Here is a 23,402-nt window from a genome sequence, read left to right on the forward strand (position 1 = left end):
GCCATGAGGAGTACCTTGCCCATAGCCCTTTTAGGGTACTCTCCCCCTGGTCAGTGCTCGTTGCCAGCACTGTTGCATCTCCTTTTACCTCCGGGTCTCCATCTGCAAGGTTAGGAATCGGCTTTGGGTTCTTTGGCCAATTGTTGCCTCCCAATAAGAGAAAGGAGGGTCCCTGAATCCATCTGCAGTCCTTGTTCAGTTCTGCCCCATGCAGTCCACGGATGGCATCATCAGCTGGGTTTTGGTTGGGGGCTCACGTGTCGCCATTGTTCTGCATCGGAATTCTCATTTCTTATGTATCTTTGCAATTTGGTATGCCACAAAGGTATGGAAGCGCCGTTCAGTGTTTCTTATGTATTGAAGGGTGACCATGCTGTCTGTCCAAAACACTGATCTGTCGATCTGCAACTCTAGTTCTTCTCTCAGTTGTTTGTCTGCTTTGGCCGCCAACACTGTTGCACATAGCTCGAGCCGAGGTATGGTTTGCTGTTTCAGAGGAGCTAGCTTGGCTCTACTACACACAAAGGAGGTAGAGTGGGCTCCTTCTCCACTTGTGATCCTGAGGTAGGATACAGCCCCGTATGCTTGCTGGGAGGCGTCACAGAAGTGGTGCAGTTGTACCATAGTTATTGGATTTGCGCATTCAGGGTGGTAACATCGAGGGATACTTACTTCAGAAAAGTGGGGAAGATCATTTAGCCACTGCCACCAATCGGCTCTGTGGTGTTCGGTCATTTGCTCATCCCACCCACTGCCTTGCCTGAATTCGTCCTGGAATATGGTTTTGGCTCGTATGGTGCTCGGAGAGATGAGTCTTAATGGGTCGTATATGGAGCTGACCATACTCAGGAGACCTCGCTTCGTTTGTGGCTTCGTTGGGATCTGAATTCGGACTTTAAGTTCGTCATTCTCTACATCCCACATGATTCCCAATGCTCGCTCAGCTGGGAGCCTGTCATCTTTCACAAGTACTTCTTTCACTTCCATGGCTCTTTCCGTTTGTAGGACTGCTCTGAGGACCCCTTTGAGGTTGTAGATTTGTAGATCCATTTTATAAGACTGAACCCGCCTTTCTTCATCATCTGCCTCAGTTGGTGAGTGACTATTGCCGCCTTCCCTGGTGATGCTACTGAAAGAAGCAGATCATCGACATAGAAGTTGCGACTTGCTTTCTTAATTTCTTCATGGAGCCCTTGCCTGTGGTCTTGGAATGTTCATCGTAGTGCATATCCAGCACATGATGGGCTCCACACTCCGCCGAAAAGAAGTACCTTCATCCGGTAAGTGACCGGGTCTCCCGATAGTTGGTCATCTGTCCACCACAGGAAGAGCAGGGCGTCTCGATGCCCAGGCAGTACTCGTACCTGGTTGAACATAGCCTCGATATCAGCCATGAGTGCGACCCTTTCTTGTCGGAACCTAACGAGGACTCCCACTAATGTGTACTTGAGGTCTGGTCCTTGCATCATTTGGCTGTTCAGGGACACTGAGTCATACGTTGCTGCACAGTCAAAGACTATTCTCAACTTCCCGGGCTTATTTTGGTTCAATACTGGGTGATGTGAGAAATACTAAGTTTTCCCCGGCACAATGGTAAGCTCACGGTGTGGGACTCTCTCAGCATGTCCCTTGTTGATCAGGTTTTGTATCTCTTCTCGATACCTTTGACGGAGGTCTGGGTCTTTCAGGAGACGTTTCTTCAAGCTCGCTAACAGTTGCTCAGCCAGTTTTTCTGTAATTCACGAGTCCCGGCTCTTCATGACGGAATGGGAAGTTGATAGTGCCCGTCCACCCTCGCCACTGAAGTTGACCACAGCATCATTACTCTTCTGTCTTCAACAGAGATGGGGCTTTCATTGCAGTAGTCTGAGTCACATTCCCAGGAGTGTCTGACCTGTTTCTCTATACGTGTCTCCAGGCGCAGCGGCTTTTCTTAGATGAGGTGGTTGATTGCTAGGTGATCACTTATTGCAGGTCCAATCGGTCCATTTATGGACCGCAACCGATAATTTCAGTGAAGAAGGCAGGTCTTTAATAACGAGGATTCTGGGAATGTTGATGGATCGACTTCTTCTCATCCCGACGCTAGTCACCTGCAGATCAACCCCTTTGGCCTTCACGCTCTTCGTCTCCTTCAGGATCGTGCCTATGGAGATTGAAACAGACTTCCCTGTTATTCGTAGTCGGTTGGCTAGGCTCTCGGTGTAGTAAGACCTGTTGCTGCCCGAGTCCAAGAGTGCTCCGGTGATCACTGTTGTATTCGTCTCTCGCCTTATCTCCCCGACCTTGACCTTTAGTATGGGGAGTGCAACTTTGCCTGGTTCTGCTAGTCATATGTCGTAATCTTCTGGCCCCTCACACTGGTTATTTTCGCGATCATAAGTATGTGTGGCCCATTTATACGGGTTTTCTCGGTTCGTGGTCACCAGAGCAACATGCCTGTTTCCAGCCCTTTTCTCCGTAACTCTCATGCTGGATTCGGGTTTCCATGGCCTAGCTCCACTGGTCGTTGATTTCGGTGCCGACATGATGGCCTTGAGTTGAAAGTCACCTAGCTTCTGGCGCTTGTGGCCGGGCGACACTTCTGACTGGTGTGCCATCCATGGTGGAAGCTCTTTTCATCCCTTGAAAACTGGCTAAGAGTTCCTTTCTTGATGGTTCGTCCTGGTTTGGCGTGTTATTGCGCATAGAATTTTTCGAGAAGTGCAGGAGATTCGAGTGGAAGCTATAGCAGCCATCTATGCCGAACCTTGTCTTCTAGATGCACTCGGCCATCAGCTGAGTGCGATCTAAGCAGGCGAAACAGCGACGTTCTTCACGTAGTAGTAAAGTTCGCTCTCCAGTCTACATGCTGAGGAATGCTTGGCGTCTCTGCAGAGGGTGATATCCAGAGTACAACGGGCAAGTGCGGTCGTCCCTTCCTCTAACCTCCTTTCTTCCCGAAGTCACTAGGCCCACAGGTTTCCTTCCTGATGAGGATAGGGTATGGGTGTGAGCCTGTTCGTCTCCCGCTCGGCTCTTCTTGTCTTTGTCCCCTTAATCCCTCCTTGTCCTGTCTAGCATCTCCAGTACAAGATCCTTCATCCACTCGACCCCTGGAGAACTCCCGTGTCTCCTTTCATAGTCATATGCTCTATCCTGGTATCGCTCCCTGAACTTTCCCATGAATCTCTTAGCCAAAGTATTCAGTGATTCGTACGTGTCAATTTCGTACAGTTTTCCCAGTACCTTTAAGTTGTTTACACAATTTCCCAGATGGTCCACGAGTTCCTGAAGTCCTTTAATGTCATCTGTTCTCACGGCTGGGCCACGAAGGACCCTGCCTATTAGTTCTTGGACATCGGCTTGCTTGTTGCCATTGTAATGACCACGGTCGTACACGTCAGTTATCGTAAAATCAGACGATTCATATTACACTCAATAGCCCACAAAACATGTAGCTATGCCTTCTTTATTGAGTCTCCCATCTGAGGCATCTGTTTTCTCATCGCTTCAAGACGCCTTATACTGCCAGGCTGGGGGTCACTAATACTAAGGGTAAATACTTAACTCTAATCTTAATTTCTAAGGGTCGCTGCCACCAGACCCCCTCTGGACAGCATGTAGCTCGTTAGGTAGCGTGCAGAGTGGACTAGGCATTGGGTTAGGTTTTCCATTGACCAGATCGATAAGGGGAAAGAAGGGTGAAACCTTAACATGTCTTAATTAATTTATTCCTTATAAAGCATACTGGTAAAACATACAAATGAATTGGTTTTCCTCAGAAGAACAACGAAAATGTTGGTTACCCAGATGGGCACCAGACGTCTTACATTAATGGCGCGTCATCCACATACTTATTACATAACAATCTGTGACCACCTTACCTCGGTCATTCCTTCTTACACTACCCCTTAACACATCAGACTGCTCCACCTGTATGGAATATAGCACCGTCGGTTATCATGCATAGTAGCACCATCTCAACACACCTGTTACACTCCACACCTGCAGGTATGGGACTCCTTGTAACTTTTAGGTATACATACAGGCACCTCGTTCGCACACCGCCCTCGGTGGGTAAAGACGAGGGCTTCACCAAGAGACATACCAGTACTATTTCTACGCCTGGTTTTATAGGTTGCTCCAAGTGACGACCGCGGAGTTTCTCACGGTCTCCATATTTGTTACTACTCATTTGGAGTGGTTTGCTGGAAATCCACAGGTTCACAGTGGATTGGCATAGCTGGGAGTAGTCACCACCTGGTGGGACGCTCACAGAGGTAATGGCTGCCGCACAGCAAGGCACTCCGACTGCATGGGACCTCTTCATCACCTCACTTTCATCCAAGGGGTTAGTCAACTCGCGGCACCATCTCGTATAATTTCTGTTATAGTGTACGGACCCTTCCACTTGGTATTCAACTTCCTACTGGTCCCAGGGCTGGGCCACTCATTCCTCACCCATACTGTTTCTCCTAACTGCATAGTTTGGTTCGTTCTTGATCTATTTGCTCTCTCTCTGGTCTCTCGTGACATTCTGGCAGACGTCTCTTTTATCAACCTATGGGCTTCTTTCAACTCTTGACTGCTCTCATTCTCTATTATAGGTAAGTCAATTCCTACTTGTCTTTGTACATGCCTCGAAAAAAAAGCAAAATGAGGCTGTACCCCAGTTGTGGCATGGACAGACGCGTTCAGAGCAGACTGCACGGGACTGAGAAATTTTGGCCACTGAAGTGGATTATCTTCACACATGATTGCAAGTGTTGTTTTAAAGGTCCTGTGCATTCTCTCTGTGACACTATTACCTCTAGGGTGGTAAGGCAATGTAAAATAGTTCTTAATGCCAGTTACTTTACATAATTCTCTAAACTGTGTTGCTGTAAATTCACCTCCATTATCTGCAATGACTACTCCAGGGCTACCAAAAACATTAATGAATTTACCAAATTCTCTGGTCACTTCCTGAGTGGATTTGGTTCTCAAAGGATAGAAATTGACAAACCTAGAATAGTGATCTATGACGGTCAACACATAGCGATATCCATTCACACTATTATGTAAGTCTGTCAAGTCCACAGATACTCTCTCCAAAGGTTTAGTTACTTCTGACATCCCTGCCATTGCTGTTCTAACCCTTTTTTCCCTTTGAATCTTTGACACACTTCACATGATTCTACAAATTTCACACAGTCTCTGCGATAATTGGGCCAATAGAAAAGGCCTTCTACTCTGGCTATAGTCTTCCATTGTCCTAAGTGACCTGATGTCTCTCTGTTATGTGCCCACTCTAATGCTGCTCTACGCAAATGATCAGGTATTACAAGGCAGTACATCAATGCTTTATCAATTTGTTCCTTCGCTAAATACAATACCCCCTCCGCTACTTCAAATTTGTCAATAGTCGTCTTGGGATATTTATGTTTGGGTACCTGTCTTCCTTCTAAATAACTAGCCAATGCTTCCCATCTCTCTTCTTTTCTTTGTTCTACTCCTAACTGCCTATGCGTTAACCCGTCTAGCTGAGGGAACTGACCTGCCGTCCTACTCCTGGCTACTTTCCTTAAGGCCCCGACCGGCCTACTCAATGCGTCCGAGACTAGATTTGCCTTTCCAGGTTTGTACTCTATCTTATAGATGTAATCCCTCATTTCCAACATCCATCTATTCATTCTTTGACTTTTAGTTTTCTTGTTAAAAACAGACGTTAACGGCTGGTGATCAGTTTTGGTGGTGAATCGGGAACCCCACAAAAAATTATGGAAAAATCTACAGGCTAACACCATTCCTAATGCTTCTTGGTCAGTGGTGGAATACCGTGTTTCCGCGGGCTTTAGCTTCCGAGAGAAATACCCAACAGGACGCAAGAATCGTCATCCTGTAATTGATTCAGTGATGCTCCTACACAAAAATTACTAGCATCACTGTGTAGCTCAAATGGTTTATCCATGTCTACTTTTACCAGTACTGGAAAGGAAGCTAATGTCCGCTTTAACGTTTCAAAAGCTGTCTGGCATTCATCTGTCCAAGCAAAGGCAGCCTGTTTCTTAGTGAGTTCTGTGATAGGATATGCAATCTTAGCAAAATTGGAAACATGCTTACGATAAAACCCGCACATCCCTAAAAATTGTCGGACTTGTTTGACATTAGTGGGTGGTTTACACTCTGTTACTGCTTTTACATTCTCTGGATCCGGCTCAATGCCTTTCTCTGAAACAATATGTCCCAAGAATTGTACTTGTTTTTGACCAAACTGACATTTAGATAGATTTAATTTGATTCCCATATTTACAAACCTGTCAAATACCTTAGCCAATCTGCCCATGAGGGTATTGAAATCACTAGCCCACACTATGACATCATCTAGATAGTTCCTGACCCAATCTTCTTCTGCTAAAGGGGCTAAGACCCTGTTTACTTCCCTCGTAAAAACGGCTGGGCTGGCTGACAAACCAAAAGGGAGGCGTTTGAACCGCCATAAATTATATCCATCACTGAAGGTGGTTATATCTCTACTGTGATGGTCAAGAATTACCTGATAGTAAGCATCTTTCAAATCTAAGGTGGCATAATATTTATTTCCGGCAGCCTTCTCAACTAATTCATCCAATCTTGGCAAGGGTTGTATATCTACTTTCAAGTGTTTGTTGACTGCTCGGAAATCGAGGCACATACGTTTCGATCCATTAGGTTTAGTTACTAACACGATAGGTGATAGCCAGACAGCGGTTGATGGTTCAATGATGTCCCTATCTCTCATGTCTCTCATCATTTCTTTAATAGCACCCTTGGCTTTCTCGGGATACCTATACTGAGGTCCTCCTACAGGTTGTTCATTGATCAATGGGATGTTAGCTGGCAAACCCTTAATTGTTCCTATTTCATTTGGACCTAAGACAAACAACGCATCATAATTCATTACCACCTGTTGCAACTGTGTCCGCATGTCCCTATCTAAGTGTGGCCATTGCTGGGTCATAATTAACTCCTTCAATTTGTCCTGTCTAGTTTCTCCACACTTCACTTCATCACAGTCTGGTACCATAGAATTTAATACTTCTTGAGCTCGTCTAATTTTCTGGACTAGGGAATTTTCCATACCCCTACAAAGTATGCATTGAGTTGGGAATTTCACATCATGAGTCAATCTTAAGGGATTTTGTTAGACCTCTTATCATTTTCTCTCTCTATGGCCAGGTGATGTGGTGAGCACAGTGGTATTTCTACAGACCGGTCTACCTTACCTAACTCTTCATAAATGTGTGAGATAGTTCCGAGATTATTCCCTTCATCATCAAAGTAACAGAATTCATCATCATCAACTACTTCATATTCACCTAAAACAGCACCAGGACTCAAACAAACTGGCTGCTCCGAAACATTACTCATAGGAACATAAACACAGGAATCATCTTGGACTACCACACACATATCCGGTTGTTGTTTCAACCCCTTATGCATAAATCTGATACTTAAGGTCTGACCTAACCATACCTTCACTTTAACTGGTCTATTTTGAGAACTGTGCCCACTTATTATAGTCTTCCTATCAACGTGTAAGTTAGTTAGCTCCTTGGGAGAAGATAAGATCGAAGCATTCGTGAGCTGTTTGACTTTGACAACCGTTCGCAATTTTCCTCCATGACTTGGTTTCCAATAAACTTGTTTTTGACCCCCCAAATGAACTGATTTTTTTCGTGATGCCACCAAACTCCAAATCTGTCTAAAATGTCTGCTCCCAATAATACATCAGTATCCAACATGCTATCTTCCACTATTACGGCTTGGTGACGGATTCTTTTCCTACGGGACAACTGTACACTGATGACAACAGTGCCTTTGGTCTTAAACTCTTCCCCGTTAATAGCTACATATCTCTGGGTACAAGGCCTAATGGGAACCCACCTTCAAGGCACTCACCAAATTATCTTTAATGATCGTAGCTTCACTACCCGTATCAACCAACGCTATACAAGTATGTCCACATATAGGTAACTTAATACATGGAGAACTGCGTGGGAACGGATGTCGTGGTCATTGGCCCGAAGGGGGATTCCTAGCTTGGCGTCCTGGACAAGTGGTAAAGAAACTCCTCCAGTTCATCCTCATGCACGCGTAACATGAACCTGGTCTGGGCCTGGAGGGGCAATTATGTGGGCTATGGCTATCCCTCCTACAATACCCACACCATTCATTCCCTGTCCAACTTTGAGTGTTAGTCTCCTTCCACCTCGTGTTCTGATCCCGTCTTCCGTCAGTCTCGTTCATACGGTAGTCTCCCTGAATTCTATAATTTTCAAATACTGTCGTGGGTTGTACTTGTTCCTGGCGGGATTGTCTAACGTGATATGTCCCTGCTATCCCCACCCAGATATTCACTCCTACTTCGCTCTAACATTCTTACAAATGAATCCAATGTACGGCAGTCTTGTATATAGGGGGTTAAGTCTCTCTGCATTGGTTTAGGCACAGCTCTGTACAGTCTTTGTATTATGTAAGTATCTTTAGTGGTTATTGCTCCAAACTTCTTCTCCATGACTGCCAACCTCGCTCTCATGTCACATACATAATATCGGGGGTTAGCATTCACATTATACACGATTCGTTTCAACACCTCCCATGCTTCATCTTCGGTGGATGGTCCTAAATTCATTCTTAACATAACCTTTCTGAAACTGTCCCAGTCCTCACTAACTGCCACTAACAATGGCCGTGCCAATTTGGCCACGCTGTTTTCCATCCAACTCAGGGCAGTTGATATTCTTCCCTCATCCTCTGTCACACATCTTTCAACTTTCCGAAAAACTTACTTAGGACCTCGTCTACCTGTAAGCTCTGCAATTCTTCCAATGTCAGCTTATCAGTATGGTTAAAGTGGCATGGAATGTTTACGCTGACGGCGCTCCTGCTATTTGGTAGTGGGGTTGTGTCATTTCCTACAACTGACTCTTGCTCATTGTTTGGGTTCTCTGCATGCTGGAGTGTTTGTTTTAGTTCCTTAATCTGTTTCTGTAATTCTTCTAACTCCGAGTATTGTCTCTCGTTGATCAGCAACGCCCGTTCCAATCTCTCTGCCAATGTGTCCCCAACTATGGTACTTCCCTGTTCTACTGACTCATCCATTTTGACCTAATAATGTTACCTCTCGACCAAAGATAAATACGAACCCCTTAACATAACTACTCTCCTGTACTACTACAACCTGAATTGATCAATGGTATAATACAACACTATGCAACATCTTAACCGGACACCAAAAATTATAACTCACATCAACTGGAGACCGAAAGTCCTATGGTATTCCATAGGTGAACCACTTGAGACACTTCTCAGACACAGTGTGGACTCCCTTACTTCAACGCCAACAAGGTTAATCCACAACTTCTGTAATTATTAATACATATTAACACTGGATAAAACACCAACACAAAACACATCAATGACACACATGACTTCAGTACTGTATGAGTTTTCAAAAATTCTTCTTCCATTTCTGTACTCAATCAATGTTATTCACATGCAAGTATCACTCAAAAATCAGATAATCCATCATTAAAATACTTGTCTATTTCTGCAACTTAAATCACAGCTTCAATTCCCTCGGATTTGATCAATGATTTAAAACCATCCCACCGCTATAGCCAGACTGGGGGTCACTAATACTAAGGATAAATACTTAACTCTAATCTTAATTTCTAAGGGTCGCTGCCACCAGACCCCCTCTGGACAGCATGTAGCTCGTTAGGTAGCGTGCAGAATGGACTAGGCATTGGGTTCCATTGACCAGATCGATAAGGGGAAAGAAAGGCGAAACCTTAACATGTCTTAATTAATTTATTCCTTATAAAGCATACTGGTAAAACATACAAATGAATTGGTCTTCCTCAGAAGAACAACGAAAATGTTGGTTACCCAGATGGGCACCAGACGCCTTACATTAATGGCGTGTCATCCACATACTTATTGCATAACAATCTGTGACCACCTTACCTCGATCATTCCTTCTTACACTACCCCTTAATACATCAGACTGCTCCATAGAAGCACCATCTCAACACACCTGTTACACTCCACACCTGCAGGTATGGGACTCCTTGTAACTTTTAGGTATACATACAGGCACCTCGTTCGCACACCGTCCTCGGTGGGTAAAGACGAGGGCTTCACCAAGAGACATACCAGTACTATTTCTACGCCTGGTATTATAGGTCTCTCCAAGTGACGACCGCGGAGTTTCTCACGGTCTCCTAATTTGTTACTACTCATTTGGAGTGGTTTGCTGGAAATCCACAGGTTCACAGTGGATTGGCAAAGCTGGGAGTAGTCACCACCTGGTGGGACGCTCACAGGGGTAATGGCTGCCGCACAGCAAGGCACTCCAACAGCATGGGACCTGAGGTGACGGTAGAACTGAGGGCACTGAGAAATAATGCCTGACGGGCGGTTATCACACAGCTTCAAACTGTAATAACTTCTATATAAGCCTTAATTATAGGGCAGGATAGAGCCAGATAGGACACTGACCTGAAGTGACGGTAGAACGGAGGGCACGGAGTGCAGTGCCCCGCCGCTCGTCACCGCGTAGGCCTACAGTTTCCAATCTTTAATTTTACTTTTTTCTTACGGTTCTCACCTGAACACTTTTCGGCATATTGTCACTCATGCCTTATAAACACATATTTTAACCCTAAATTACACACTAAGGTAAGGTCTTGGTTTGCTAGTTCGTGGGTAAATTCATTGGGTTATAATATCAACACGGCACACTCGAGGCGGGTACAGGACGCGCCTTAAAACAAAGGCCGAATGTTCATGGCGGGGGTGTATCCACTTCACTTAAAACTGTAATGAGGGATCCTCCTCTCACACATTGCACTATTTGAAGACAGACATAAGATTCTCTGATCACTGTACCTGTCGTGGGTATATGTCACGTGAGGATACGAGGTGTATTAAGTTAATACCGACGCATACAAGATATTTCCTCTCAAGTATAGTTTCAGGGTCACTTCCAACACATCACATAGTCCTGATACATTTATCCTTTATCCAGATCATTGTTCTCATGTATTTTCATATGATATCTGTGGAAGTTATGTTCGCTACACGTTCACAGACGTAAATAGTAGGACCTTCAAACCCTGATCCACACTTAGTCCTTCAGTACACTAGTCCGGCTCAACTGGACTTTAACATTCATCTTATGGATACCCTGAGTTCTCTTTAATGTTATGAATATATACAATTAATATTATATAACTGTACCTGGGTACAATACAACACATGGTCTAGTAACATTGAGTAGGTGAGTTATCCTTTATCAATGTTTCCCGTTTTCTGAGATTCTACAAGCGCGGTGGATTTGAATGTTATATAGCGTAATATGAATTAAATGGGGTTTTTAGGAATGACAATGATGTGCGCAGTACAGCCTGAGTCCTCCGTTTTCCCATTTTCTCTGACTTCCTGAAACCAACCTCTCTATAAAGTAAATCTGAATGTGAGAGAGAACAACATTGCTTTGAGTCAACTTGGATATGTCTGATTACAGTTAAAGCATACAAGATCCTTTGTAAGTAATCTTGAAAGCTTTAATTGTCTTTACTGTTCGTAACACTTGTTAAGTGAGTGTCGAGTCTGCCAGTACGAATGGCATCGGATAGCCATGAATTTCTGAGTACTACTAAAATTAGATCATTTTGATGCCCAAACATCAGCGAATCTTATGTTTGTAGTTTAGTTTGTGTCAGTTGTCTATTCAAGAAAGCCATTAATCTCCTGAAAGAACATGTCAAACTTCTTATCTCCAAGATCTCAACCTATACCTATAGAGGGTGTGGAGTTAAGATATTTGGTTCACACTCAGGATGGGATGGAGAAAGGAAACTCACAATGTGCTCTCTGTATACATATTATATTGGATGTAAATTGAAGCTTGGTGGCTGGTGCTGGGAGGAGGCAGCGTGGTTACAAGCATGAATAGGGAGAGCTGGTTGGTGAGGGTGCTCAGAGGAGGTGTTGCTTGTTGCGGCTGTAGCTAGAAGAAGGGGCAGGTCATTGATACAGAAGTCTTTAGTTAAGAGGTGAAAAAGAAGATTGTTGTGGGGAGTTGAAGGAAAGAGTGGTGAAACTGAAATACAGTAGGAGTAGAAAGAATCTGGGCTCAACCAGATCCTTCATCTTCTTATTGGTGTTTGTCTTTGTTCTGCTCCTTGGGTCGTCAGACCTTTGTATTAATATTGGTTTATTTATATAATGCTGCTTATTATTATTATTTGTTATTATTTGGAGTTAGTAGGCCCGCCCAGGTCCTTGTGTAACTGGGAGGGTAGTCCTGACCCAGGTGTTAGTTAAGTGTTAGTTGTGTTAGTCTAAGGTACACTGTATGGAAGCCTGCCAGGTTCTTGAGTGGAGCTGGTTGGTCACTCTCATCTTTATTCCTCTAGTAATGTTTATGTGAAATGTGTATGTTGAGGCAGGAGGTGGTTCAATTACTTCTTCCTGGCTGATATAGCTAGAGGGTAATCATTATTATTAATATTGTATTATTATTTTTTTTTTTTTTTTTTTTTTTTTTTTTTGAGTTAGTAGGCCGCAGGTCCTTGTGTAGCTGGAGGGTGGTACTTTTTTTTTTTTTTTTTTACTAAGATGTTAGTTCAATGTTAAATGTTAAATGTTAAATATTAGTTATGTTGAGTCAAAAAGGTACACTGTATGGAGGCCTGCCAGGTTCTTGTGGAGCTGGTAGGTCACTCTCATCTTTTATTCTCTCTATTAATGTTTTATATATGTATATTGGGGCAGGGAGATGGTTCAGTACTTTTCTTCTAACTGATTTAAACCAACTGTGTTCTTGGAATTCTTCGTTGTCTATATTATTTATCAGTTTTGATATGTTTCTGTGTTAAGTTCAGTCACTTTTTTCCAAATATTTTAGCTTTGTTGTGTATATCTACATTGATTGCTAAGAGGTTTGCTTCTCTCTTGTGTAGCTGTTCATTATTGATGTGGTCTGTATATTTTATGTTATATATAAATCAGAATATATTTTGTACTGTTTGCCAGCCTTTTAATGCACGTTTTACCTAAGAATTGTTCAATGGGATGGGTGGGTAGTCCATAATTGGTTGACAAAGGAGCAATATATAAATCTTTCTTTTGTTATTAATGCTAAGGTTTCTTAAAGCGTTTATTTTTTGATAATCTTTATTTAACGCCTGTCGTTCTTTATCTTTTAAGTATGTTATATCCTCTTTTTGTTAGTTTTTAATCCAAGCATCCCTACCTTCGAGTGTCGTATGGGTGTATATAGTTCTGGTCGACTATTACTGGACTTGTTTTAATCTTGGCTATTATCTTGAATTTGTTCTTGTTGTCCTGATTTTCCATTTTTTCTCAAATCATTTTATGTTTTTTATCATCTTACCGTGTAAGTCTATCAAAATCTTCATTTTATCTGATATTTTTAAAACTTTTACCCATTCCCTTTGAATGCTGACTCTTGTTCATTTTCCTCGTGCAATTTTGTTCCATTTGGTCTTATATGGGGTAGGCGTGGCTTATGGTAGGCCCCTGCTTTGTTCGGGTCGCTGGTTACCTGACCTTGACCACGAGGATACGCTGGTAGATTCAGAGGGTCAGCCAGTCAGCGACACACCTGCGTTTAGAGGATCCACTACAATATCACTCCCTCCACGGGAGACTCGTTGTCGGCAGGCATGTGAGATATAACGGGCGGGGGTGTGGATGAGCCGGCCGCTACCGGAGACGACTCTGTCTAGAGACACGAGATCTGTGGGAAAAGTAAAGGGAGCAGTAGGTTTGTGGATAAGAGAAGGTTTTACAGGCGAGGAATGTGGTGCTTCTCCCGCAGCGGGTACACAGTCCTCAGTGGCGCAGGGTCCGCGTCAGGAGCAGGGGCCACGTCGGGAGGAGGGTCCATGACAGCAGGAGGGTGCAATACAGGCGCAGTGGGTACCTGAGGAAGAAAAGAGGGTGCCCAGAAATGTTGTGGGCGAGGTGGTGCTGCAAGGGGTAATTGTGGGCAGACTGACAGAGGAGGTATGGGATGAATGTGTTCAGGGCGGTGGGAAGGCTGGCGTGGGGCAGTAGCCTTGAATGCAGAAACCGCCTGACGTAGTGTTTGTAGTAGGTCGTGACGGGCAGCAGGAGTGAAGTGGTCAAGGTCAGAAGTAAGGCGTGTGATGTGCTGCTTGATAGTGCCGGAGGTTATGGCGCCTACCCGTCTCCGTCGATGTCGCTTCCCCGTGTGGTTGCAGGGGGCCTCACAGCATCTAGCATTAGCACCAAAACGTTGATGGTACCAACAGGGGGTAGGTACACTGTGCTGGGGGCTGGGGGCGGCATCTGAGGCAGGACGGGTGTTTTGGGGTCGGTAGGACGTGGTGCGTGAGTTAGGACCAGGTCCAGCAGCAGGCATGGAGGTGCAGAACTGTTCAATGGTGTCCATCCTGCGGTTCAAAGTTTGTAACAGGTCCCTGATGTCTTGTGAGATATTGCTGGGCTGAGGGGTGTTGACCCGGCTTACAAGTTCGGAGGTAGGTGCTGGTGTGGTCGTTGGGTTGTCCGCAGCAGCCAGGCACGCAGCCGTGCACTCGTTGAATATTCTGTCTGCCGCGGTTGCGTAGAGTTTAGGTGTCGTCGAGTAATCTACTGCGGACAGGATGATACGTACTTGTGTGGGGAGCTTTTGTGCGTGAAGCTGGCGCAGGATAGGGTCGGGAAGTCTGTCTGCATGCTGGGAGTTCAGCCTACACATCTCCTCCTAGAGAAGTCCCGGAGTTGAGTTTCCAAGGGAGATAGAAGATTGGTTCTGCAGGAGACTGGGGCGGGTCCATTGGCAATGCGTTTTAAGGCGTCCCGCAGGGTGGCGAATTTGTTGTTCTCTGGAGGGTTGGAAATAGTCCGTGATACATGCGTGGCGACTTCCGTGGGCAAGGAAGAGAGCAGGGCACCGTACTTTTGCTCGTCAGTAGCTTGTGAGACGATGAGGATTGCTTCCACATGATCTAACCAGTCCTCGACGTTGTGGTTGAAAGTCGGTAGAGAGATCCGTCCGTCTATTCTTGCGGAAGTGTGTCACACGGTCGTGAGACGGTGTCGTAGTGGGGTAGCACGTGGTGCGGGTAAGGCGGTTGGCCTAGGCTGGGAGCAGGCAGGACGATCTTCTCAGCTCCAGGAGTAAGGCAGCAGAAAGGAGTGTGGTGTTCACGGCTCCAGGGGTCACCATTTGTGGGGTACAAGATATTTGATTCACACTCAGGATGGGATGGAGAAAGGACAGTGGCAGGGGGTACTGCTGGGCCGGGGGCGGCGTCTGAGGCAGGACGGGTGTGCTGGGGTCGGTAGAACGTGGTGCTTGGGGCAGGAAGAGGAGCGGCTGTCTGCTTAGAGAAGCAGTGCTGCTCGAGGGTGTCTAACCTGAGGTGTAGAGACAGTAGCTGTAGAGCCGATTAGAGCTGCCTCTGTGTGGATAAGCCAGTCTTCCATGTTGCTTGAAGACTGGGAGAGTGATCGGTTTCTCCTCCATCCTGTGTGAGTGCGAATCTCCGGGGGTCACTATTTGTGGGGTTATGATATTTGGTTCACACTCAGGATGGGATGGAGAAAGGAAACTCACAATGTGCTCACTGTATACATATTGTATTGGATGTACGATGCAGATTGTTGCTGGGTAGGTAGCATGGTAATAAGCGTTGAGTAGAGAGAGCTGGGTGGTGAGGGTGCCCAGAGTGAGGGCACGCGGCTTGAGGGACGCCTAGGTCGCCGGCAGGAGCGGGAGCCGCCAGGCTGGCGCGGAGGAGAAGGTGTTGCTTGCTGGTGGCACTGGGTAGAAAAGAGCTGGTTGGTTGGTTGTACGGAGAGAAGAGAGCAGTAGCTCTGAGAGTGGGAGAAGGGTATAGTACAAGGTAAAGTTCAGAAGTGGGAAGTAGAGGAGAAGGTTAACAGCAGGTGGGCTATCCACCTTGCGGAGACGGGTTTTTTTGTCTTCCGTAACTGTGCTGCCTTAGAGGTTCATGGGGTTAGGGAAGGCCGGTCTCAGCCAAGCTAAGCTAAGTTATTCTAAGTTGTCCTTGGGGCATATTATCTTAGGGGGGGGGGTCCCTCCAGGTCCTTGTGGCACTGGAGGGATGATCCCCATCTTTTTTTTTTGTGAACTATTTAGGTCTTTGTTTATTTGTGGGGTCCCTCCAGGTCCTTGTGTGACTGGAGAGTTGTGCCCATCTTTTGGTTCTTATTTGTTGTTATTTTTTATTGTTATTTTATTGTTATTGTGTATATAGAGGCTCTGGTTCTTCATTATCATTTTTCCTGCTTCTAGGCCACCATCTGTGTGATGTGTTGTTGTTTTCTTCGATTAGTTTGTTTAGTATGGGATCCTGTTCTTGCTGGATTTTTTCCCATATTGCATTTGCTTGAGTGTGTATTCTGGTGTTGAGTGGGTCTATGCCGTGTTCTGTGTGTATGTCTTGTACTGTTTGTGTGTATGGTGGTTGGTGTTTTGCCGCTCTTCTGAGGGCTATATTTTGCACTGCTTGATATTTAAGTTGATTAGTTCTTGCGATTGTGTTCAGAGGTATCGGAGGGTATTCTAAGTGTGGTCTGATCAGTGCTTTGTATAGGTGCAATTGCGTGTTGGTGTCCAGTTGGCGGAATCTTCTGAGCTTTGTAAGTTGTGATCTTGCCATAGCTATTCTTTCATTGATGTGAGGGATTATTCCGCTTCTGGATATCTTGAGTCCTAATGTTTTTCCCTTGGCAACATATGGTATTTGTTGATTGTTGATAATAATAGGGCATGGGTTCGTTTTTGCGATGTGAATTATTTGGAGTTTTTGGACATTGGTTTTTATCTTCCATTTTCGTTCATAGTTGTTTATTAACTCTATTTCTCTGCTTGTTCTAATGGCCATCATTTGTTTGGATTTTCCCGGGTACCTGATTATCTGTGTAACATCATCTGCGTATGCTATATATTCTGATTGCCGTGGTTGCGGCATATCTGCCGTATATACAGTGTATAACGTTGGTGATATATTGCTGCCTTGGGGAACTCCGCTATAAAGGTTGAAGGTTTGTCCTAGATGGTTGTCAATGATTAGTTTGGCCTTTCTGTTATCTAAGAAATTACATAGTAGTGCTGTGATGTTGGTAGGCATGTCCAATTTGATTATTTTATACTTCATTCCTTCATGCCAGACTTTATCAAATGCTTTTGAAACATCTCTTAGAATTATATTACATTGTTCTTTGTTACTTGCAGCATTTGCGATTGATTCGTATATTAGTGATATTGCTGTATTGGTTCCTCGGTTTTTTCGAAAGCCGTGCTGTCTCGGGTTATATTTGTTTTCTTGGTCTAGAAAATTTCTGAGTCTGTGGTTAATTATTTTTTCCAATATTTTACCGGGTGTTTCCAGTAATGAGATGGGTCTGTAGTTTTCTGCTTGCGTATGGTTCTTTCCTGCTTTCGGGATGAGTCTGATTTTGGCTAATTTAAATTTGGTAGGGAAAAAGCCAGTTGCGAGTGAGGCATTGTATATATTTTTGAGCTGTTCGATCATAGTCTGAGGAATGTTTTGTAATACGATTTTATTAATTTGGCTTATGCCAGGTGCTTTATTCTTGAAACTTGCTATTGTTTTTACAATATCATTTTGAGTTAGAGGAGCAATTATTGGGTTGTTGATGTTTAAAGAGTTGAGGTTAATTTTTACGGTGGGTTTCCATTTCTCTGTGTTCTGGTTCAAATATGTTCTAGTTGTCTGTTCTGTTTCTTGGCAGAAGCTTCTATTATCTTCGTCGTTGATTGTGAATATGTTTTTCCAGAATTCTCTAAATATTGGTTCTTTTTCGTGTGGTTCTGTTGCTTTTCTACCGTTTTTGTCCTTAATATAACTCGTTTCTTCCGAATTAGTTCCCATTAGGTTTTTAATTTTTTTCCAGAATGCTTTTGGGTTTCTGTGATCTGCTTGTGTGTCCTGAATCAGCTTGTTCCATGTTTCATTGTGTTTGTTCTTACTTATTTCTTTCAGTTCTTCTTTTATATTCCTGTATAATATTCTGATGTCATTGTTCCACCCGTGTGTTTTGGTGTATTCATATAGATTGGTGAATCTAGCTTGTATCATTTTCTCTTCATGTGTTAATTGTGCATGTGGTAATGTACGGTATGTTGTTTTTGGGATATTGTTTTGCATTGCTGTTGTTACTTCATTGTACCATTTGTCCAGCGATTTGTCAATCTCAGTTGTGTCTTTATTGTGTAGGAGTGTTGGTTCATTTTTGCTGAGATCCAATTTAAATTTTTCCCAATTTGCTCTATTAAGTGAAAATCTTGGGATTGATGGAATTTGTATCGGAGATGTGGATAAAGTTGCTATTATGGGTAAATGATCACTGGTTGTTGTGGGTCCAGCTTTTAGATGTAGGCCTACATTTAGATGGTGATGCCTATTGGTTAAAACAATGTCAGGTTTCCCAGTGTTACCGGCAGATACGTAAGTTGCGAAGTCGGGCCCAAGGTGAGTTATTGTCCCGTGTTCGATGAGAGCATGTAGAATTTTTCCTCCTGGGTTTCTGATATTGTTCCCTAAGGTTGTGTGTTTTGCATTGAGGTCTCCTATAAAGTATGCTGGATTGTTTTGCCTCATTAGTTTTAAAATATCCCCTGTAGGGAATATTGGCCTTCTGAATGTTAAATAAGACGTTCCGATTAATATTGGGCCTCTGGTTGTGTTTACTTCGGCTGCAAGAAAGTTGCTATGAAAGTTGTCTATGATTTTGTATTGTATATTGCGTTTTATAGCTATTGCTATGCCGTCGTGTGGTTCATCGTATATGTTCATTTGATGTACAATGTACATCAAATGAACATATACGATGTACATTGTACATGGTAGTTAAAGATCTTGATTTTGTCACCTTTTTTCCGACCATGTGCGTTGATAAGAATGATGTCTGGGTCTATTGTGCTATATATGTTGGTGAGTTCTGATTTCCTCGTCAGATTCCAGGCAAGGACGTTGTGCTGAATTATCTTTAATAATTTATTTTGTGTAATCGTGGGTCCCGAGAACTTGGTGTAGGGTGTTTGCTGGCTCGTGTATCTCCTGGTGAGTGTCTACTCCTTTCCTCCTTCAGTCCCGTTCTGATTTTCTTAAATTTGGTTACATCCACTCTTTCGATTCTATTATATTTGGTGTTTAAAAGTCCTGCAGTTATCAATTGGTCTATATAGGTTTCTTCTACCCTATCGTCTTCGTAGGTGAATTTTACAGTGCCTTCCTTGATTTCCTGCAGAAGTCTGTCATTTGATATTGTAGGTAGTGTGTTGACTGAGTAAAAGCGGATGCCGATCTCATTGCCTAGGTCTGCTGGCTGCACATCGCTTGGTGAAGATGGGGGGGCACGATGGCCAGAGTGGAATTCTTTTCTTAATTTCGCTTTGGTTGGATCAGCTTTTACAGATTGTGGTTTCTCTGTTTGCTGAGTTGTGGAATCTGATGATTTGCGGTGTGGTGTGACTTCTTGGGTGATAGAGTCTATTTCCATGACGGTTTCTTCTGTGCCTAGTTTGGCTTTGTGCTCCTGTGGTTTCGTTACTCCCAGGCTACTCTAGGTGACGATTTTAAATATTTCTGTTGAGGGGGCGTCGTCTGGAAATTTTACCTCTGGCAGATTGTTTGCCGCAAACATTGCTCTAATCGTTTTTCCGAATGTTCATGGTTTTGCAATGTTATTAAGGTGTGCATGTATGATACTAGTTAGGATCGTGAAAGGTAATCCTTCACTCAGATTGAGGTATGTCGGCTGCATGAGGGGATTTTCTTTAGTTTTCTTCAGGACTTTGGAAGTGGTATCTTGTAGCTTTGCAATTGCTGCATATTTTTTGTTGGGGTCTGTTTCAATCTTCTTATTTGTTCTTTCTTTTTCTCTCAGGTTTCTAATTATTTCTTTTCTTATGGGACAACGCGCTGCTAGTGTTCGGTGGTCCCCATTACAGTTCAAGCATTTTGGGTTATCTTTGTTGCTACATTCTCTGAATGTGTGGCCCTCTGTTGCACATTCGGAGCAGAACTTCTTATCTTTTAGTGGACAATTTACGGCTATATGATTATATTTGTAACAGTTCCAACAGGGTGTTATTGGAAAAAATTCCTCCTGCTCAATTTGATGTTTTGTCAGATGGTAGTGGGAAATACAGAGGCCATTTTCTATGGCTTTTTGTGCCATGGAGATCTCTCCAAACCTGACCTTCATCATGGTAGGAGCACCAGGCATTAGCACAACCTCCTCGACTCTGGCCCATGTGTTCTTCTCTTCTATGTTATTGGCAATATCACTTGGTGTTTGTTTCAGTATGTTTTTATCTACCCTTTTAATTACTATGGATTTTTTGGCTCGTAGTTGTGGTGGTATTACTATTTCGAATCCTTGTTCTTTTAATTTCTTTGTTGATTCGTCTGAGAGCATGTTGTCTACATCTTTTTCTTCAAGGCACAGGACTATGTAGGAGTCCTTTGTTTCTATTAATGCGGCGAATTTGATGTTTAACTGGGCACACAGTAGTATACCCAGTTCCTCCTTACGTTTATCCGATACGCCCCCCAAGAGGGAGCGTACCCGTATCCTGTTTCCGGTTGTCCTAGTCATTGCATTTGGTCGTTCTCCGTCTTGTTATGGTTTTTACAGTCACCCTACCTATTCCAGGCGAGCAACCTAAACACAGGAATTACAACACCCCCCACCGCCACTTGCTGGTCGAGTGGTCGTAGGGTGGTTCCTGTGTCACTCACCCAGTAACCCCGTTAGGGGAACCTATATCCCTATTGTTGAAATTGCTCACTTATAGGCGTGAACTTGAAGTGTACCTATTCGGGGGAGGGGTGGAGGATTAAGGATTGCGACCCCCTTCCTAGGTGGAACACGCACGATCACGGTTTCCCAGGAAGGCTCGGCGGAGGGGTGGGTTCTGCTCCTACCCCCTTTCGTGTTCACAAACCCCTACAGTGGGGGTGAACAGTTACAGGGGGGACCCAAGGACGAATACACCTCTAGGGTGCAGGTCCCCAGGCCAGAGCGAAAAAAGAAGGAAGATCAAGGTAAAACAGCCAGAGGTGCAAGTGACACCAGTGGGATCGCGGCCCAAATCCGCTACAGAAAGCCGTTACAGATCACCCGTTCAGGGCCGCCTCTGATCAGGAGTCACCCCTGATCAGTAGGGAGGCACAGAAAGGGCGTTGTCTGCAACGAGCTTACCGGTTGTGTGAAGTGATGGTAGTGAGGTGGTCGATTTCGTTCAGGTCGTCAACGGTTGAAAGACAGGCTGGCAGGCTTTAGCAGTGAAGGTTCTGGAGAGAGGTCCGTTCACGGCGAAGGCTGGCTGGCGAATGATTGAATTCGAAAAGAGCTGGTCACAGCGGTGTCAGGCTTTATAAGGCGGGAATAGGCGTGGGTAGATAGTTGACCCCCGCTCCGTGGGCAGCGCTGGAGGCGTAGGCTGGGGAATTCGAGAAGGTTCGGTGCTTGTAGGGGAGAAATCCACTGCAATTTCATTTGTACTGGCAGACTCAACACTCACTTACTTAACCAATGTTAATAACAATAAAGACAGTTAAAGCTTTCAACATCACTCACAAAGGGTCTTGTAAGCTTTAACTGTAATCAGACATCTCTAAGTTGACTCAAAACAATGGTGTCCTCTCTCATATTCAAATTCACTTTATAGAGAGGTTGGTTTCAGGAAGTCAGAGAAAATAGGAAAACGGATGACTCAGGCGTCTTGTAGCAATGAGAAAACGGACTCCTCAGACGGGGGGACTCAAAGGAAGGCATAGCTACATGTTTTGTGGGCTATTGAGCGTAATATGTATCGTCTGATTGTACGTTAACTGACGTGTATGACCGTGGTCATTACAACAAGTCCCTCGACTGAACCTTGGCATTGGCCTCTAGGTAAGCCTCATAGTGGATATTAAATCTTCCAGTATCTGGGTTAGTAGCATCGTGTCTGATGGCTTCCCTTCCATCCGTCCTGGGCGTTCTCGCTGTATATCTTGTACTTGGTTTTCCCTCTCCTGGGTTCCTGTTGGTGTCACTACTTCCGGAAATTGGGTATGACGAGTGGAAACATGTTCCCTCTCCCTCTGATGAGATGTTCCCGACTCTGAGGCACTGAGTGTTGGGAACCCTACTTGGGTGGGTGTCGAGGTGTAGCAGCTAGACACTCCTGGTTCCGGCGGTCGACAACGTGTGTCTCGTGCATACCTCGTCGAGGGCTGTCATCCCCTCACTCGTTTCCAGAAAATGCTTTCCTTTAGGTAATGACAGCATCTCACCAAAGTCCTCCGTATCGTCTAAAGCCTGCAGTTGCTCCATATGATCTTTCATATTCTGCATCATTGCCGTCAATTCGGTGAGCATCTGCTGATAACCCCGGATTACCCTATTCAACCGGCCTGTTGGTTTCATCCTTCGCTCTGGTGAAAGGGTTTCTCCACTTTGCCCTGGTTGTGTGAGTGACTGGTTTGCATCTTCGTTGTTCAGGGCCTCCAGGTCTTCTACGCTGGCTAGGCTTTTCTTCTCTGCCATGTTCCCTTCCATGACTGGTGACACAGTGAACTCGATTTGGCTCTTTCGGTGGACAGTTATAGAGACGTTCGGTTAAGCGAGAATGCTCTTCAACTGACACGTCTGCTTGTTTATAACGATGTCATATAACTGTATACTGCCAGATTCTGGGGTCACTAAGTCTAAGGGGATAACGTAACTCTAATCTTAATTTCTAAGGGTCGCTGCCACCAGACCCCCTCTGGACAGCATGTAGCTCGTTAGGTAGCGTGCAGAGTGGACTAGGCATTAGGTTAGGTTTTCCATTGACCAGATCGATAAGGGTAAAGAAGGGTGAAACCATAACATGTCTTAATTGATTTATTCCTTATAAAACATACTGGTAAAAAACATATACATGAATTGGCCTTCCTCAGAAGAACAACGGAAATGTGGTTACCCAGATGGGCACCAGACTCTTACATTAATGGCGTGTCATCCACATACTTATTGCATAACAATCTGTGACCACCTTACCTCGGTCATTCCTTCTTACACTATCCCTTAACACATCAGACTGCTCCACCTGTATGGAATATAGTAGGACCATCTCAACACACATGTACACTCCATACCTGCAAGTATGGGACTCCTTGTGACTTTTAGGTATACACAACAGGCACCTCGTTCGCACACCGCCCTCGGTGGGTAAAGACCAGGGCTTCACCTAGAGACATACCAGCACTATTTCTACGCCTGGTATTATAGGTCGCTCCAAGTGGCGACCGCCGAGTTTCTCACGGTCTCCTTATTTGTGACTACTCATTTGGAGTGGTGCGCTGGAAATC

At 44.4% G+C, this 23,402-nt stretch overlaps 1 protein-coding gene across 1 annotated transcript; it reads right to left on the reverse strand.

The window, feature by feature from the left end:
* Nucleotides 1-285: 285 nt before the first annotated feature.
* LOC121865303 lies at nt 286-1,050 on the reverse strand. Its single transcript, XM_042364644.1, has one exon. The coding sequence runs from the start codon at nt 1,048-1,050 to the stop codon at nt 286-288; it is 765 nt and encodes a 254-aa protein (XP_042220578.1).
* Nucleotides 1,051-23,402: the final 22,352 nt, after the last annotated feature.

The sequence above is a fragment of the Homarus americanus genome, unplaced genomic scaffold, assembly GCF_018991925.1.
Source record: "Homarus americanus isolate GMGI-L3 unplaced genomic scaffold, GMGI_Hamer_2.0 scaffold8033, whole genome shotgun sequence".
Lineage (NCBI taxonomy): Eukaryota > Metazoa > Arthropoda > Malacostraca > Decapoda > Nephropidae > Homarus > Homarus americanus.

What these genes read in the sequence shown, in the direction of transcription:
- LOC121865303 (XM_042364644.1), bottom strand. Translation starts at nt 1,050, where the DNA reads ATGGATCTACAAATCTACAACCTCAAAGGGGTCCTCAGAGCAGTCCTA.